Source organism: Vanessa cardui, chromosome 10 (assembly GCF_905220365.1).
Source record: "Vanessa cardui chromosome 10, ilVanCard2.1, whole genome shotgun sequence".
Taxonomy (NCBI): Eukaryota; Metazoa; Arthropoda; class Insecta; order Lepidoptera; family Nymphalidae; genus Vanessa; species Vanessa cardui.
In genome coordinates, this window is record NC_061132.1 from 1041464 (window position 1) to 1059344 (window position 17881).

The 17881-nt window shown below is 34.5% G+C and overlaps 1 protein-coding gene across 1 annotated transcript; it reads left to right on the forward strand.

Annotated features, from left to right (window-relative positions):
* On the forward strand, nt 1-12140 carry LOC124533290. The gene is made up of 6 exons (XM_047108503.1): nt 1-469; nt 7998-8143; nt 8858-9583; nt 9788-10054; nt 10426-10689; nt 11242-12140. The coding sequence occupies exons 2-6, from the start codon at nt 8039-8041 to the stop codon at nt 11452-11454; spliced, it is 1575 nt and encodes a 524-aa protein (XP_046964459.1). The 5' UTR covers nt 1-469; nt 7998-8038; the 3' UTR covers nt 11455-12140.
* Nucleotides 12141-17881: the final 5741 nt, after the last annotated feature.

Below are 17881 nucleotides of genomic sequence, written 5' to 3' on the forward strand. Positions count from 1 at the left end.
TGCTCGTAACTTCGGGATGATAAAAATAATTAATATACGCGATTTAAATCCGTTAAAACTATATATGAATGATATAGCAACAATTAGTTATGTAAATATTAGCGAAAAAGAAAACAATAATGCTCACAGCGATTTATTTCAAACTCATATTTTATAATCGAATTGAAATTTATATATCCGGAGAAAACATGAAAGTTATAGTCACCCGACATCGCTTGGTTTGCTTTCATAGCCAGTACGTTAATGTTCCTATCAGGGACACCCGCTAACGATGATATGAATAAAGGAAAACGTATTCAATGTCATATATTATCCATATAGTAACATATCCTTAATGCCCGGACATATCTAATAGTTTAAGAGACCACAGTGATATATATGACGAGAATTATTATAAATATATTATACAGTGTACGAGAAATTATTCTGTATGTGACTTGAAATGGATTTCGACCAAGGCGATTTATATGTGAGTACTGAATTTTATAATACATATCTATTTAATATATAATTGTGTATAAAAGTACGAATAAAGGATAAATACACAAGCTTCGCAAAAATCGATACCTCGTTCAGATTTTTACAAATATTGTTGATATACATTGAGTCAATTTTTATATTAGTTAAATTATTAACGTCTTTTATAATTACCTTAAAGAAAACGCTATGACAATATTGCTAATCTTTAACTATTGATAATTCGACCAATTTAACAAATACGAACTTTGTCTGTTTCATCTGTTGATGTCATTTAACCAATTTGTTTGAATCATACGTTTTTCTTTGTTTAATCAAATAGAATAAAATATTTCTTAGAATTTCTTATGAAAAATGTTAATAAATTGACCGAAGTACATAAAAAAACAATCGATACCTACAATATGCATTCCTATTCATAGTATATAAGTGCTTCTTTTGAAATTGAAGAAAAAGGCATATTAGTCAACCTGTTTTTTTTTAATACACTGACCATCACTTGCTACCATATGATGGTCATCAATTTTGTAATATAATTACTAAACCTTAAAGTCTCTCCATCTTTACCTTGAGAAATAATAATTTGTAAATACTTATTGTGTCAAAATCAAAATCGAAATGAACTTTATTCAAGTTAAACAGGCTTTTACAAGCACTTTTGAATCTTCATTTAACAATTAAGTGAAGCTACCACTAATTCGGAAAGTAGATTCTACCGAGAAGAACCGGAGAGTAACACAGTATTTACTCTTTTACAACATTTAAAAAATACAGTCATATTAGTTAAATACAATTATGTGTGTAATGTAATGTATCCTTCCTGGAAGTAAATAGGTATTATTATTTATTGGGTCTAAACAGGGCCGGATTTAGGGAAGGGCAACCGGGGCAACTGCCCCGGGGCCTCCACATAAATGGGGACCATAAAAATTTTCAGTGAGTTAACAAATACCGAGATATAGTCAAATTATAATAATCTTACTACTTACTTGAGTTTACTATTCTCATTTTGCTCGATTTTAGCAATGCCTTTAATTCAGTTGACTTTGATGTATTGCTTGGTATCCTTCGCTCACTTAACTTTGCTCAGCCTGTGATTGATTGGTTCGAATCTTATCTTCGTGGTCGTCGGCAGATGGTAAAGTCTGATGAGGCTTCCTCGGACTGGGCTGATCTCTCTGCTGGCGTTCCGCAAGGCGGCGTACTTTCTCCTCTTCTGTTTTCAATCTTCATTAATGAAATTACCAAAGTTATTTCTTCTCACTACCATCTCTATGCAGACGATTTACAACTTTATAGACACGCCACCTTATCAAATCTGTGTTCGACCATACATGATATCAATTATGATCTTGCAAAAATTAAGAACTGGGCTGCATCCTTTGGGCTTCTTGTTAATCCCTTGAAGTCGAAGGCACTGATAATAGGTACCAGACAGTTACGTAGCAAGATTAATTGGGATATTGTACCATCAATTGTCTATGGTGGAACTAAAATTGCATATAGTGACCAAGCTTGTAATCTGGGGCTAGTTATAGATTGCAATTTATCATGGAGAGCTCAGGTTAACGAAGTCAGTAAACGTGTCCATTTCTCTCTGCATTCTCTAAAACGTTTGCAGAACTTCCTTCCTTTCAAAACAAAAATTTTACTTGCACAATCCCTTCTTCTTCCCATCCTGGACTACGCTGATGTTTGCTATCTTGATGCGAATGATGAGCTGCTTGACAAACTAGATAGACTTCAAAATTTGTGCATTCGTTTCATTTACGGTCTGCACAAATTTGATCACATTTCTCAATATCGACGTCAGTTAAAGTGGCTTCCTATCCGACTTCGCCGGAGCTTGCACATTTTATCGCTTCTTTTTAAAATATTAAAACATGGTAGCCCTGATTACCTACATGAGCGTTTTCTGTTCTGTCCTGCTCGTGAAAGACCAGTACGCGCATGTGTGGCGTCGAAAACTCTTGAGGTACCATTTTTTAATACTACTTCCTATGGTAACTCGTTTTCCGTTGTTGCCGCTCGCCTATGGAACTCTCTTCCCGATAATATTTTCTATAATAATGTTACGATAAATTCGTTTAAAATCAGAGTCAAGCAACACTTTCTTTCCACTTAAGTTTAATTTATTTTATATGTATGTATTTATATATATTTTTTTTTTGTATCTATGTACGTTGAATGTATATATATGTATATAATAATAATATATATATATATATATATATATATATATATATATATGTGTATATGTATATATAGGTATATATTATTGTATTTATTTGTATTTAGTGTGTAATATATTAATTTATCGTTAAGTCTACTTGAATTTTATAATATAAAACTAATTGATATTGTACCTACACCATAAATCTGTACTACAAATAATCTCCACTAGATTCAGGGTTTCTGGAAGAGATCTCTTGTTAGAGATAAGTTATCCCTATGTACACATTTTTAATGTATATAATTCTCTGTATATTCTGTTGGTACATAAATGAAATAAATAAATAAATAATATTTTAAAAGTTTTAGATAGCAGTCAAGAAATACTTACTGATTCAAATTAATAAAAGCTTAAGCTAATCCATTAATCCATGATATAATTATTAGGATCTCCACGTTCCTGTTGGTCTAGGGCCTCCACTGCTTTGTGGCCCCAGGGCCTCCAGACCTTTAAATCCGACTCTAGGTCTAAACACGGACTTACTTTATCAAACTGAATTGAAGGAATATGTTATTATAATTTAATATTTGTTTTGTTGGTTTAATAATCATTAGATACCTGACGAGTTTGAATAAAAGTAATTCACCAAGTATTAAATAATAGAACTCGGCTGCGTTATATACGAAAATATTCTATACACGTTCACTGAATAGATGAAACGATGAAAGTCATAATATACCTACATATATTAAAATGATTAAGTTCTTTGAAAAATACTGAAACGCAACTAAATCATCTATATTTTTATTACATCGAGTAATTTACTATCTACGTATTACAGATGTGATTTTTCGCAATCATGTAACGAAGCTAAATTTAATTGACCCCTATATTTTACTAATTTCGATTTAATCTTATGTATACACATTTTTTCAGCATTGTACACAGTTAGTTTATATACAATAGATTAAATAAAACAAGAGGAAAATGACGAAAATAGTTTAGACTCTAAATTGATGTAATTGTGCAAATTAATTCAGCACAAAATATTCCACAACTTTGTTTGATTTTAAGCCCATTAATTCAACGTTCAAAATTTCAAAGGTTGAAACAAAAAAATTAACGAAGCATAAATCTCATCGCCGAACTAATCGAGTTTAATGAATCAAATTTCGCTTATAAAGATGATTAACGTTGCTCGTTGCTGATCAAACTTTTATTTATTACTTTACTGATTTTTATTTTATAATATCTGTTAGGCGTGGATTTAGTGTTATTTACAGATCTTTTTTCTATAATCGTATACATATATACTTGAATATTTTCTTTAAACAGACCATTTCAGAACTGTATTTAGAGGTTTTAAGAATTTGAGGCAACAGAAACGTCCCCCACGTATCTGTTGCCTCAAATTGGAGGAGGGCAACGTTATTTTTTCATAATTTAAATTTGAGAATTTCATTTCTGTCAGTAAAGTTTGTTTGTAATTAATTAATTATCACCATTAAGTGCTATCATTTAACTGTATTCAGATATCAAAATATAAAATTATTAGATTTATTTTTAAAAGCATTAAATATTTTAATAACCAGTTAGTATATTGATTACCTTTAATTACATTAAAATTCTTTACTTCTACGTAACCTCTATTGTAGGGACCCGTTTGCCCTCCCCTTAATCCACCCCAGTCTATTGTAACTTTTAGCTTCTTTCCTGTCTTCCATGTTTACTAAGGCATAGCCTAAATTCCATTGATTCAAAGCATACAATGATGACCAGTTGTTATAATATGACCAGTTGTTATAATATCTTTTATTGATCATCGCTCATTATTTTACGCTGAGAATCGCAATTACTTACCACCCAGTAACAGGTACGAGAAATATATAAGATACGATGCCATCTTCTACACGTCTAATAAAATTGGACTGTCTGTTTATAGATAATATTAAAATAACCGCTCTATGCTAAATGCAGGGTTTTCTTTGAAATTTGAATATTGTACTTTTTTTCGATTATTTCTATATAAAGTAATTATTTTATTCTTTAAAATTAACTTATATGACTGGTACTGGTACTGGTTATATGATTGCGTGCTTTAAATTAAAATTAACAAACACAAAAAACTTGATATATATTAAAATTCATAACAACTTACCACCACTAACACACACCATTAGAAATGACCATTGTAACAAATACTACCATTAAATTCTTACTAATTGGTACGTAGACCCTTACCATACACTGAGGACGCTTGGCGAATGAGAACTACTTGGAATCAGCCTAAGGGTTCGACAGTCACGACTTTACTGTAATATGTAAGTTTGTGTCAACAACAACAAACAAAACAACAGCAGCCTGTAAATTCCCACCGCTGGGCTAAAGGCCTCCTCTCCCTTTAAGGAGAAGGTTCAGAACATATTCCACCACGATGTTCCAATGCGGGTTGGTGGAAGTTTGTGTAAATCGTAAAAATATGTGCACTATTTTAGTTACCGAGAAATTAAACAATCTTACCAAGTTATATGTTTATAGTTTGATTTTATAAACTAGCCGTGTTGAATTTTACAAATAAGGTATTGTTGTAGCCTAAGTTACACCATATTACATCAGCTATCAGTAAAAGTTTAGTTCTGTCAGGGAAGTTGGGCTACCTTTTTTAAACCACCCCTCGAAAGCGTAAAGTTGAAGATGATGGTGATAAAAGTAAAGCAGATTTTATTCTTTATAATCTTCATTACAAATACTTGAAGAGTTTGTTGGTATTTTTTAAACTGATGTAAGTAATTAAGTAATTTCCAATCGCTATCTTTAACGCCACTAAATTAACGATCTCAAATATTGGCCGTAAGGTAGCAAGTTGAAAATGCCGAAGACAAGCATAAGACATCACACTGTTTGCTGTCACGACATACAAATCACTCTTAACGCCAACGTGAACAATTAATCTGATATAAAAATAATTAAAAAAATATATTGTGTAACTAATGTCATTATAACACATTAACATTTACACGATGCAATTTTTATTTAATAAATATGAAAATATATTTTTTTATGTCAATACTACGACTAACGCGTATATAATAGGCTATTTGACAATGAGAAAAATAAATTGTGAATTATTGTAATCAGTGTATATTATGAGTTTAAAAATGGTTATTTACTAACGAAACTTGAAAATAATACATAATTTATTCAAAAATGAAAATGATTTTTTTCAAACGTTTGTCACGTGACACAAAACGCTCGTGATTGGCCGGGCTTATGATGAAGTCACTTTCTTGTAAGCCTTGCTTTGTACTATATGTACCACAGATAAAAATACAGCAAAGTGACGTCATCGACCCCATTGCAGCGCCATATTGTCCACGTTGTAGCGTTTTCGCGCGTTATTTAAATATGGAATTTTCAATATGATATTTTTCGACAAATATGTACTAGAAATAAAAAATAAAAAAAACTTTTAATGGGTTTCTTAACCTCTACTAAATAATATAAAATTGATTTTAAAAAGCAGTCAAATAGCCTATTTAGATTAGATTAATATTTACTTTATAAGTTTAGTTTTGATGATTTATACAGTAACTGTTTTTAATTCATATTTATGTATGTATATTTAAGGACTTAATTTCAATTATTCTTAATTTAATAAAAAATCCACGGATAAACGATATTACAGGTTTCTCTTTATAAATACAGCGGTAACTTGAACAGGGTAGTTTGCGTTTGAACGAACGAACGAAGTTGGATCCTAGCTGAAGTAATTAAAGCAAGGTTTGCATACGATGAATTTTGATAACTAATTATAACCGCGACTGGAACTATGTTCGTTTAATATGAAAGTATTCATTTACGTATTGATGGTCAACGTAACTTCTCAGGAAAAGAAATCCGTTAGGAATATATCAGCTGATAAAAAAATCTAAAACTGCCTAATGCTGGCCCAACGCTTGGGTTTAAGCTTACCACGAAAGCATGTCATACAGACAGGCAGGCAAAGACGCAGACAATAAGTTACTTTCCCATTTATATTATTAGTATATATTAACAACTAGTAATTGCCCGCAGTTTCGCTGGCGTTTTAAGGTGCTGGCTGTCATGTATAAGGGGAAATAAGTAACCTATGTCCCTCCTTGGAGTTCAAGTTTGCTTCACACCTAATTTCATCTAATTCGGTTCTGCGGTTTGATCGTGTAAGAGCGAAAGATAGGCAGAGTTACTTTCACATTCATAATATTAATGTAAATTAAACAACAATTCCAATTAAAACCGATAGTGTGACGTCACACTTTAAAAACTACAACGGTTCAATCAGAGTCGAATTTAAAGGTCTGGAGGCCCCCGGGCCACAAAGCAGTGAGGGCCCTAGACAAACAGAAGCGTGAACAACTTAATAATTATATTATGATGAATTAATTACTTTTTTTATTTCAATAAGTAAGCTATGATTTATTTACTTCTATCGGTAACTTTTAAAATATTAAATAATAACATTATTATAATTTGACTATATCTTGGTACTTGTTAAGTTGCTGAAAACTGTGGCCCCCACTAGTGTGGAGGCCCCAGGGCAGTTGCCCCGGTTGCCCTCCCCTAAATACGGCCCTGGGTTCAATATAAAACGTCTTAACACCATTTATAAAATCTTTAGATTAGGAAAATGTATCAGAAAAAGGAAAATAACACTTAGTCATTATTGGTCATAAATTTAGCTCGTGACACTATCAATAAAACACCCGCGGCGACTTTGCGTAGCTTCTCTTTATTATTACGCAGCTATTAAAGTTATTATGAATTATCGACCAGCTACTACAAAAATACTTTGAAGTACCCTCCACTCAAAGTTGTATAGAAAAGTAGTAGTCGCCCGCGGCGTCGCCTGCGTTTTAGGGTAGCCTGCGTTGGTTGTCATGTATTAGGAAAAAAGTATTCTAGCCTATCCTTTGATGAAATTTTTCATCGAAATTTCATTAAATTCGGTTCAGCGATTTGGTCAGGAAAGACGACAGACAGGCAAAAATAATTTCAGATTTATAATATTAATATAGGTGATTGTTCAATTGAAAGGATATTTCTTGGTATATCGAGCCTTTACCGCCATTTTAGCGCAACTGACAAAAACCAAATTTTACAGGAGACTTTATTTTTTTTAAATATTTTTATACAGAAGTGTGCTAGTAAATAAAAATTTCGCATACTTTAATAATTTTTAAACATTTAAATATAATATGTATGTATATGTTATGTATATACCAGCCACCGGCTTACGTTGGTGAAAAATATCTCGCATCTGAGAGTGATAACAAGAGAAACTCAGCAACTTATTTTGTTCTTGTTCTAGAATAATAAATGAGCGGATGTTGATAAGAGTCGGATGGTCGTATGGGCAGCCTACCGGACCTGACGGAGCGAACGCGGCCGCAAAGTATCCGGACCGCGGCCCGGACCGTGTCCGATCCACACCGTCACCGGACTGTCATAACACAGGTAACAGCCCTTGTTATTCTACTTAGCACGAATTCGTCTTACACAGCGACATAGTAGAATCACATAAGACTGAAGCATAACATACCCCTTCCGTTCTTCACCCTATCTATGCTATCTGCCCAAGAATATGAATATATCTATTTGCGATATAGATCAAAATGAAATTTCCCACCGCTGGGGTAAGACCTCATCTCCCTTTGAGGGGAAGGTTTGGAACATATTTCATCACGCTGTTCCAATGCGGGTGGAATACACATGTGGCGGAATCATGACGAAATTATATAAACAGGTTTCCTCACGATGTTTTCCTTCAACACCGAACACGACATGAATTATAAACACAAATTAAGAACATGAATATTCGGTGACGCTTTTCTGGATTTGAACCCGCAATCATCAGTTAAGATGCACGCGTTCTAACAATTGAGCTATCTCGGTTCAATCAGAGAGATCAATATTCAATCGTAATTGATGAGATGGAAGTTTTAACTCTTAGTTTCTACGCTTCTCAACTTTTATATCAGTAACTTTTATGGCATTATAAGAAAAGGAACCGCGTTAATATTTCAAAGTATGTGAACCGATAGAATTCTAGAGAAGTGTGCTAGTAAAATGAATAACCGTTTCGCATTCACATTAGATTAAGCCATGTGTTGCACAGGATTTTTAGTCGTTATATAGGAACATCGTTCATTAATTAAAATTTCTTTTCAGATACCAGTAAATACGATATGCAAGAAAGATTGGCCATGGAGGAAGTCGAAAGCACCGATAAAGGTTCCTGTAGCTGTGACCAACCGGCGACGGGACTCAGCTGCTTCCTCAGTGGGAGCGGCATCCGTGCGCCGCCTCATCACGAGACAGCCGCCGAAAATACCGAAGCCTCTCGTCACTCGTTTCACTCTACTGTGTGTTGCCAGCGGCTTGTGCTCGACGGCCCTGTTACCTTTCACGGCTTTCGCGGGCGCAGAGGCTGGAGCGATGCCTCTCGCGATTATGCACACAACAGCCGCTATAGTGGCACCCTTTTCCCCCCTTATTCTACAAAAATCAGGAACGAGGATAGTGATAACAACAGCACATATTCTAGTATGCATTCTCCTCACAGCGCATACTGTAGCAACGCCTCTGTCAATTTTACTGCCATTGTACGCGATTTCTGGCATAACGCTGTCTCCAATGTCGCTAGCTTTATCAGTGTCAGCTACCTCCTTAGCTCAGGCGGCTGGCGATGAATGTAGAAGAAAAGTAGCTTTACGTAGAGGGTTGAGGGCTCTCCGCGCGGCACAGGATTTAGGCCTTGTCGTTGGATCACTCTTACTTGGAGGAGCATTGATAATTTGGCCGGAAAATCTAACGCCGCTGCAATTCATATCGACATCAATCGATAATTCATCAGTAAAATGGTCTGACGAATACTCTTTGGATGACGATTATGAGGTAAGCGTCTCGTTGATAAGTGCAAGTCCAAAAACACACACACACATGTTTCAGTTCTATGTTGCATATTACATTCAATAACTTAATCAACGATAACGTGTGTGTGCTTATTACCTTTTTATAATAATTGGAAAACGATAGTTAATTTTATATTGTATAAACTAAACACATATATAAATGAAATGAAATATGAATTGCTTTTAGGAGAGAACGTGTGGATCAGCTGGATGCCCTGGTGTTCAGTTCTTGTTGGGTTCTTCTTTAAACGCTGAAGGTCGTAGAATTCTTGTTGCACTATGGGCGACACTGGCACTAGCAGCAGCCTGCCTTGGACTGTATGGCGCCGCCTCAACACCCGCTCCTCCTCCAGATGCTCGCTCCATTGTCAAGGATCCTCGAGCATTACTCGGAGCTCCAATGGGCCTCTTTATCGGTCTTCAACAGGGATTTATCTATACGTCATATATTAAGGTGAATATTGTTGGAATAATACAAAAACTCTCCTCACAATCAATACTTTATCTCTCCTGAAGTGGTTTACGATCCTGCCTATTCGACGATTAAAGTAAGAATGACCATTTCTAGGCTTACTCCTAGTATTTAATGTTTACACGCCCCTCCTTCGACTGTAGCAACATCCGGTTTCGATCCATTTTAAAAAACAATTTAGTCAAAACCGGATGTTGACAATCAATGCAAATTGTAACAACTATTTAAATCGAATTATTTATGCTGATGATCATATTAAAATAAATATGCTAACAATATAAATACAATGCAATATACTATCGTTTTGTTAAATTAAGTATTTATACCATTACTTTTTTGTCTATACCTATTAGTGGTACGGTGTGTGTGTCGGCGGGTGGACCGGTGCGTGGCGAGCGCTGTGCGGCGCTGGAGCGCTGCAGGCTCTCGCGGCTGCGACTCTGAGCATGGCGGCGGCGCGTGGCCGGCGAGTGGCTCTCGCAGCGGGAGGCGCTGCAGCGCACGCTTCGCTGCTCCTCGCGCTACTACGTTGGCGTGCTGAGAGAAGTGATCTGGCCCTCCCCGCCGTTGCTGCTGCAGCGTGGGGCGCCTGTGCCGCTTTGTGGGATGTATTACAGGTTCGCCAATATTTACTACAAAAATTCGGCTTTTAAATGCGGTTTTTTTTTTAATAGATAGAGTGCTTCGAGAGGAAGGCGTTTGTAGTAGACATGGACAATATTGTAAAGAAACACTGATAATATTTTTAGATATTTCCAATGTGTTGTCGTAAATTTACAAATTCTGTAGAAAATTATTACCAGCATTGCACCCGTGCGAAGCCGAAGCGGGTCGCTAGTATATAATAAAATAGAAATTCACTTAGTTGTAGAAATTTTGCTGCCAAACAGGAATACTATTGTTGTGTTTCGGTAACTACAGGCACAAGGGATATAGCATCTTAGTTCCAAAGATTGGTGGCGCATTTTTTACAAAGCTAATGTCAATGGACGCATGTCAATGGTATTCATTTAATATCTGGTGGCCCATATTCACGTTCGTTTACCGTTTACAATATGCATTGTTATTTAATTTGAAGTAAAAGCAAGCCAATATGAATAGTAATGCCGCTATGAAGGTGGGACAGATGATTAAATCGAAATACTATATTATTTATTATTCACGCACAGTCGGGTATATGCGTCGGCGGCGGCGGATGGCGCGGGCCGTGGTCGGCCACGCTGTCGGCGCGGCACGCCGGGCTGGCGCTGGCGTGCGCGGCGCGGACGCTGCTTTGCGTGCGCACGCAGCTGGCAGCGCTCGCCCTGGCCCTCGCCTCAGCGCTCGCCGCTCACGTCACGCTCGAAATCCGCTTGCGCCGCACCGAGCGACATCGCTCCTAACGACGAACTGCGAGCGGAACCCCGCTCGCTCAGCACGACGAGGACGTCGCTTGCAACGTTCTAAATTAATGTTTTATACGATATTGTTACCGACTCGGCTACAAATTATATGCTATGCTCTGATTGCCATTTGCCTAGTCGAAAATCTAAAACGTATGGTCATTATTTTCGGTCCCTTTTGTCAAGTCGATTTTCAGTCTTAGATTTTCGATTCGCGAACCGCAATTACAGTACTAGAGGGTTCTATCACGGTTGAACCTTGAAACCTATTCATAATGTTGGCTGTTAACTGTAAGATAATTAAGAGAAAATGAACGTATTTGTAAATAGAATAAATAAAGATTGAATTATATTGAGTGAATAGATTTGAGTGAAAAGCAAAAAAAATTATATTGTAGTTTACAAGCTGTCTAAAACTACACACTATACATTCAGAAGTCTATGAAAAAAGTATCGAATTAACTGTTTTTTTTTTCAATATCTAGGCTTAAGCACTTGTATTCTCGACTCTTTTCAATTTACACATCTTCCAAGTAAATGTCAATACCCTCGCACAGGGTGAGATTGTATATCGAGCTGTGAAATAATATACTTATCTATAAAATTATAAGATTGTCTTCATGTTCAGATGTTTTTAGTGTTATATAATTTTGTACTTATAGACGTACTTTTCTGAAAACTTTTCGTGTCACACGTGTATTTAAATAATTATGTATTTATATTAAACGATTGTTATGTAACTATTTTGTTTCATTTGTGACAGCTTGCTTTTAGTTCGGTCCATTCATCTATATTAATCTTTATTATGATCAAATCAAATCAATTTTATTCAAGTAAACTTCACAATGAAGCGTTTTTGAATCGTCAACAATTAAATACTACCGCCGTTTCGGAAAGCACCTTCTAGCAAGAAGAAACGGCAAGAAACTCGCATAGTTGCTCTTTTTAAATAAACAGATTTACAGTGCTGTTGTAAATGTGCAATTTACAGTAATTAGTGTCCTATGATGGAACCCGAGCCTAACTCCAAGCGTTTCTTTCTAAAAAGTACTCTTTTAATGAATAATAAGATTTATTTATTAATTTAGTCTTAATAATCTTTCAAATTTAGAGATTGGTAGGTAAATTGATAATATTTTCCGGTATCTTATTATATACCTATGCGTATACCATTGCCCAAAATTGTTCTGTTTACCGTATGCAAACGGAAACTGGGGGTTACAAGTTTATTCTTATTTCTTGTATTAATAGTATGTATATCAGCATTGATGGAATTATTTTTTATATTCTTTTGTATAAACATTATAATGTAAATATGAATGTAAAAGTAAAGAGTCTGTCGCTCTTTCACGACCAAACCGCTGAACCGAATTTGACGAAATTTGGTATGAAGTAAACTTGGATTCCAAGAAAGGACAAAGGCTACTTTCCTGATACATGACAACTAACACCGTAAAACAGGAGCGAAGCCGCGGGCGACCTCTAGTCATGGATAAGTGTGAAGGCACTTAAGGAGATAATCCGCCTGATAATAGGTGGTGTCATTGCTCATAGAGATACATGCAATCAAGTTTATACTTGAAATTTGTAGGCTTCCATATTAAGGCACACGAAAAAACATTTGGAGCAATTAAAGACTTAATAATGATAATGTCGTCTTGAGCAAGATTGGTCATGGCGGCTAATCCCAAGAGACTTCAGTCAACCACGCAAAAACATTATAGAACACAATGTGAGTTCAAATAAATGAGCCGTCTCTATTTCCTCACTTTCATATTCCGATGGGATGGCAAATCTGACTCAAGTGGAAAGAGTTCATACCCAAGATTAACAGATTTACAAGCTTTCCACGGCACGGGAATGTTCCGACTTCCAACCCTAGAACTTTATCGACCACATTAACCTACACGTGAGCTAAAGGAATGTTTTTGCCAAATATTTTCGTTGTATGGAAATGGATGTCACAGAGGGAATAAATAGTTTAACAAGATGACCGTTTAAGAAATAATTCCGTTAATCAAATGCCAGTTTTTAAATATAAATGTGATCTTTGCCATCGTCACAGTTTCGTCCATTTCGTCCATCCATCCATGAAACATAAGAGCGAGTACAATTATGAACTCAAAAATTTTAAAACGATACTTGTCCAGATTCGAAACCACGATCTTCCGTAAAGATTTCTACCTAGCAGGCGGCGTAAGACGTGGGCGGTGTGGGCCACCACCCACGGCCTCGCGGCGCAAAGGGTTTCGCGCCCGAAATTTAAAAAAGTACAACATAACATTGGGATCAGAGTACTGTAAAAAAGGGCCTCGCAAACGGTATCTTGCCCACATTTGCCTGCCACTGCAACCTAGGTCACTGTGGCCACGTAGTTTCAACTTGTATTACGAGACACGGTCACATTCTTATTTATTGACAAACTTTATTGCCTGCTTAAACAATACATCGTTATAGCGCAGGATAAATTCATATAGCAATATAAAAGCGTGTACGGGCAGTCTGATAACTGTAGTCTTTTTTTATGGAATAGGTTGGCGGACGAGCATATGGGCCACATGATGGTAAGTGGTCACTATCACGCATAGGCAATAACGCTGTTGGAAATATTAACTATTCCTTACAACATCAATGCGCCACCAACCTTGGGGACTAAAATGCCTATTATTACTGTTAAAATATCAGTATAAAAATGTGGCTTAGTCATATTTTATTTAATGATGGGTATGTTTGCATTATCTAAAGCTCATAAACTATTGACTTATTAACACAACTGTTATAGTGTTAATAAATATCTGGATTGTATTGGGAGATCAAAGGTCTATATTAATATTACAACGTAAACGTAACTCTGTCTGTGCGTCACTCTTTCACGATTAAACCGCTAAACCGAATTTGATGAAATTTGGAATGAAACAAACTTGAACTCCAATAAAGGACATAGACTCAAAATGAGAGCGAAGCCGAGGGCAACTACTAGTATAACTATAAATAGTTCATAAGGGGTCAATAAATAAAACAAATTAATCAACATTAACACTGTATTTCAATCCATATAAAGCCCTAACTTGTCAATTTACTTCAACTAATAGTAATCACTATAAAGCCTTAAAATAGAACAGATTAATTGCAGTGCCCATTATTCTTAAATTTAAAAAAAAAACGTTTGGTAAAACATTATTAATTTGTCTAATTTGTATGCATTTATTGAAACAAGTTGGTTTATTATAGCGTTGGATAGTACTACAATATGGCGTTTTAATTATGCAAGACAATATATTAGGAATTGTTCACGCTTATAATTAAACTAAACATATATTTGATATATCCTGTTTTAAAATACAGCGATATTTGTTAATCAGTCGAGTAGAGTTATAGTATTCGGTATTAACCGGATGTATCCGGATAGTATTTGAGAACAATATTCGGTATTAACCGGTTCTATCCGGATAGGATTTCAGAATAAATTGTATAAACGCAATCACATAGTCACACAGACGAGTCAGGGCGTCAAAACACGACAACATATATTAGTTTTAATTTAAAATAAGAAACATTCATTTTAAAATAATAATGATTATTCAATATATTAGGTTATTTAAATTTTTAAAATATAAACTAATATTTTAAATATACGAACGTATATTTTGAATATTCCAATCGAAAAATATGTATAAACCACCCTTAGGTATTTTGCCCTACTAACAATTACTATTCGCAAATCGGATGAATCTAAGGCTTGCATATTATTGTTTTTCGATTGGAATAGAAAAGTCTTTAATATACTGTTATATATATTACTTATATACTAAATAAGATATCATCTTCATATACTCAAGATTTAAAAAAAATTGTGCAATTAAATGTTTACTTTCAATTGGAATTATAAATCATAATTAAAATTAATACATGTTGTCGATACGTAATATATGGACAGTTAACTATATAAACACTTATTATTGTCACACAAAACTACTATTGATACATACATACATACGATATACATAGTATAAGTAACGGTTTAATCCCTTTCATCTACCTAATAGCAGCATCATGCAGCGCTTCATTGCTTAAATATTCAATGCACAATGTGACGTCACAATGTTAGTACAATACACGCGTGGCTTTTTTTGTCACGTGGTTAGTCTTTAGGAACCGAAGGAGCAAATACATCGCGTTCAATATACTAGTTTAATGAATTTTGTCGAAACTTTTTCTAGTTTCACATGCAATGCAGTTTCAGATCCTAACTTCAAAATTGTCGCCTTATAAAACGTGTATTGTACTGCACGCGTTGCTATTCGGTCATTTTTAAACTTAGTCTATTTATAAACGATTTATTGAGTGTATTGATAAATCTTCGCTCGTTCCAATCTAACATTTTAACTTTAAGTTACAATTTGATAAAAGCTAGTCTAAGCGATTAGTTACTATTAATTTTGTTTATTGAACTAACCCCAGCTGTTAAGTCCGTCACACATTGGACACTATAATATAACGATAGCTGAAGATGTACACTCACACTCTCGACATACAATTACATATGTATATGGAATGTGAACATAAAAAATGTTTTTATTTCGAGATATTTTATATAAAGATACGAAATTTTGTTTTATACATTTTGCTTTTTTTAATAATGACAAATCAGCTTGTCAGCCAGTTAGATAATAATTAGTATTACAAACTTCTTTGACTGGACTATAAAGAAACCTGATGGTTCGACTTTAAACGAGCCTCACTGGATAGGTACCATTCACCCTTAACAAATTATTGTTGTAGGGCGAGTTAGTACCAACAGACCTAATAGACATAACATCTCAGTTCCCAAGGTCTGACAACGTAATGAATGTGCAGCGTGTAGCAGTCGCGACCGCTTCCCATCAAACCTATTTGTCAGTCTACCTTCATATTTATTTTAAATGGCTATGTAGTGACATAAAGGAATATTTATAATTTTTTTATCGTGTGACGTACTTGACATTGACAGTTTAGTAATGACAAATATCCCATCTCAGTCCAATCTCATATTTAAAAAAGTGTAATGTTAATATTTATCATCACCAATTTAATCTTTACCCAAAACAACAATTTAAAATGGCACTAATAAATTGTATGCAGAAAGTCGTTCGTCCGAATTATAAATTAAAAAAAAGGTTTAAAAAAAAAGAAAATAAAACTTTAAGTTTGTCTTTATTCAGATGTCTACTTGTAAAATATCTAAATTAGCATCACAATTAATAGCGCAGATACTTTAATAAACCGCTTATAAATTAAATTAACACGAAAAAATTATAAAAAAAAAAACACATAAATAAATAATCGTAAGTAAAAATGTGTAATCCATCGCTTCTACTTATACCGCCTTACTAATAGATATTGTATAGCAGATGTAACGATAAACATATGTTCATCTCTTTCCATCTCAATAATTTAGTATTCGGAAGAAGTAGACAACTATACAAATGCGATACAACATTTAAAACAAGACGAATAGTTTACGAAGCATTGTATGAGGTAAATTAAATTTAAAATAATTTAATTAAAAATAGTATATTTATGTATGTAGGAACTAATTGAAATTTACAACACATACAAGATGTCCTAGAAATAAACATTCATAATTTAATTATGAGCAATTTAATGTGAAATAGTTTACAATCGTCAGCAAGCACAGCTTGTGACTTTAATACAGATTACAATAACAAAAGCCCATTCGTTTTTAATTGAGTTACCTTCAAGAGTCTAGCAAATGAAATTAAAAAAAAAAAAACAATACAACATACTGAATCATCCTTAAGTATTATATATAGATCACTCGATACAAATCAATGTTATTCGGATAAATTTATTAAAACACATTTCGCTGTTCAATGACCGGTTGCTATATTCATAAAACAAATCGATACAGCTTTGACAATTGAGCGATTTGTTAATTATGACGTCACATGTAAGTTACTCGTAACTGCATCCATTAAATTTAGAAACCGGGCGTATGTAGTCGAAATATCAAATGCAAGTATCAGCCGGTTTATTTAAGGAGTGGATTATTTTGGCTATCGACCTTCCGATATTCCCTTTTGGTGTTGCCAATCCAAAAAAAATTTAGCCCGGCAACATCAGCGGGCTATCCTGGTATGAAAATCGACCAAAAGCAACCAGATGACTATGTTACTTGTCCCATTATAAACCACAATTCACAGGATTTAAGATATCATATCCTTAAGCATGTAACTAAACTGGTTTAATCCAGTTCAAACGGACACAATAATATAAAGTATTAATGTTATCTAGTTTTTCCCAAGAAGTATATGTAACGTTATGAAATAGGGATGTTCTTTGTAAAAGTTATTTTAAATGTTACCATAACTGCGAAACAATGCAATATAGTTCTATTTATAGTATAGGTTTTATTTTATCTAACCTA

Coding starts and splice junctions, on each gene's coding strand:
- LOC124533290 (XM_047108503.1), top strand. CDS start 8,039: ATGGGCAGCCTACCGGACCTGACGGAGCGAACGCGGCCGCAAAGTATC. Junction 8,144..8,857: donor ACCGGACTGTCATAACACAG/GTAACAGCCCTT, acceptor ATTTCTTTTCAG/ATACCAGTAAATACGATATG. Junction 9,584..9,787: donor CTTTGGATGACGATTATGAG/GTAAGCGTCTCG, acceptor AATTGCTTTTAG/GAGAGAACGTGTGGATCAGC.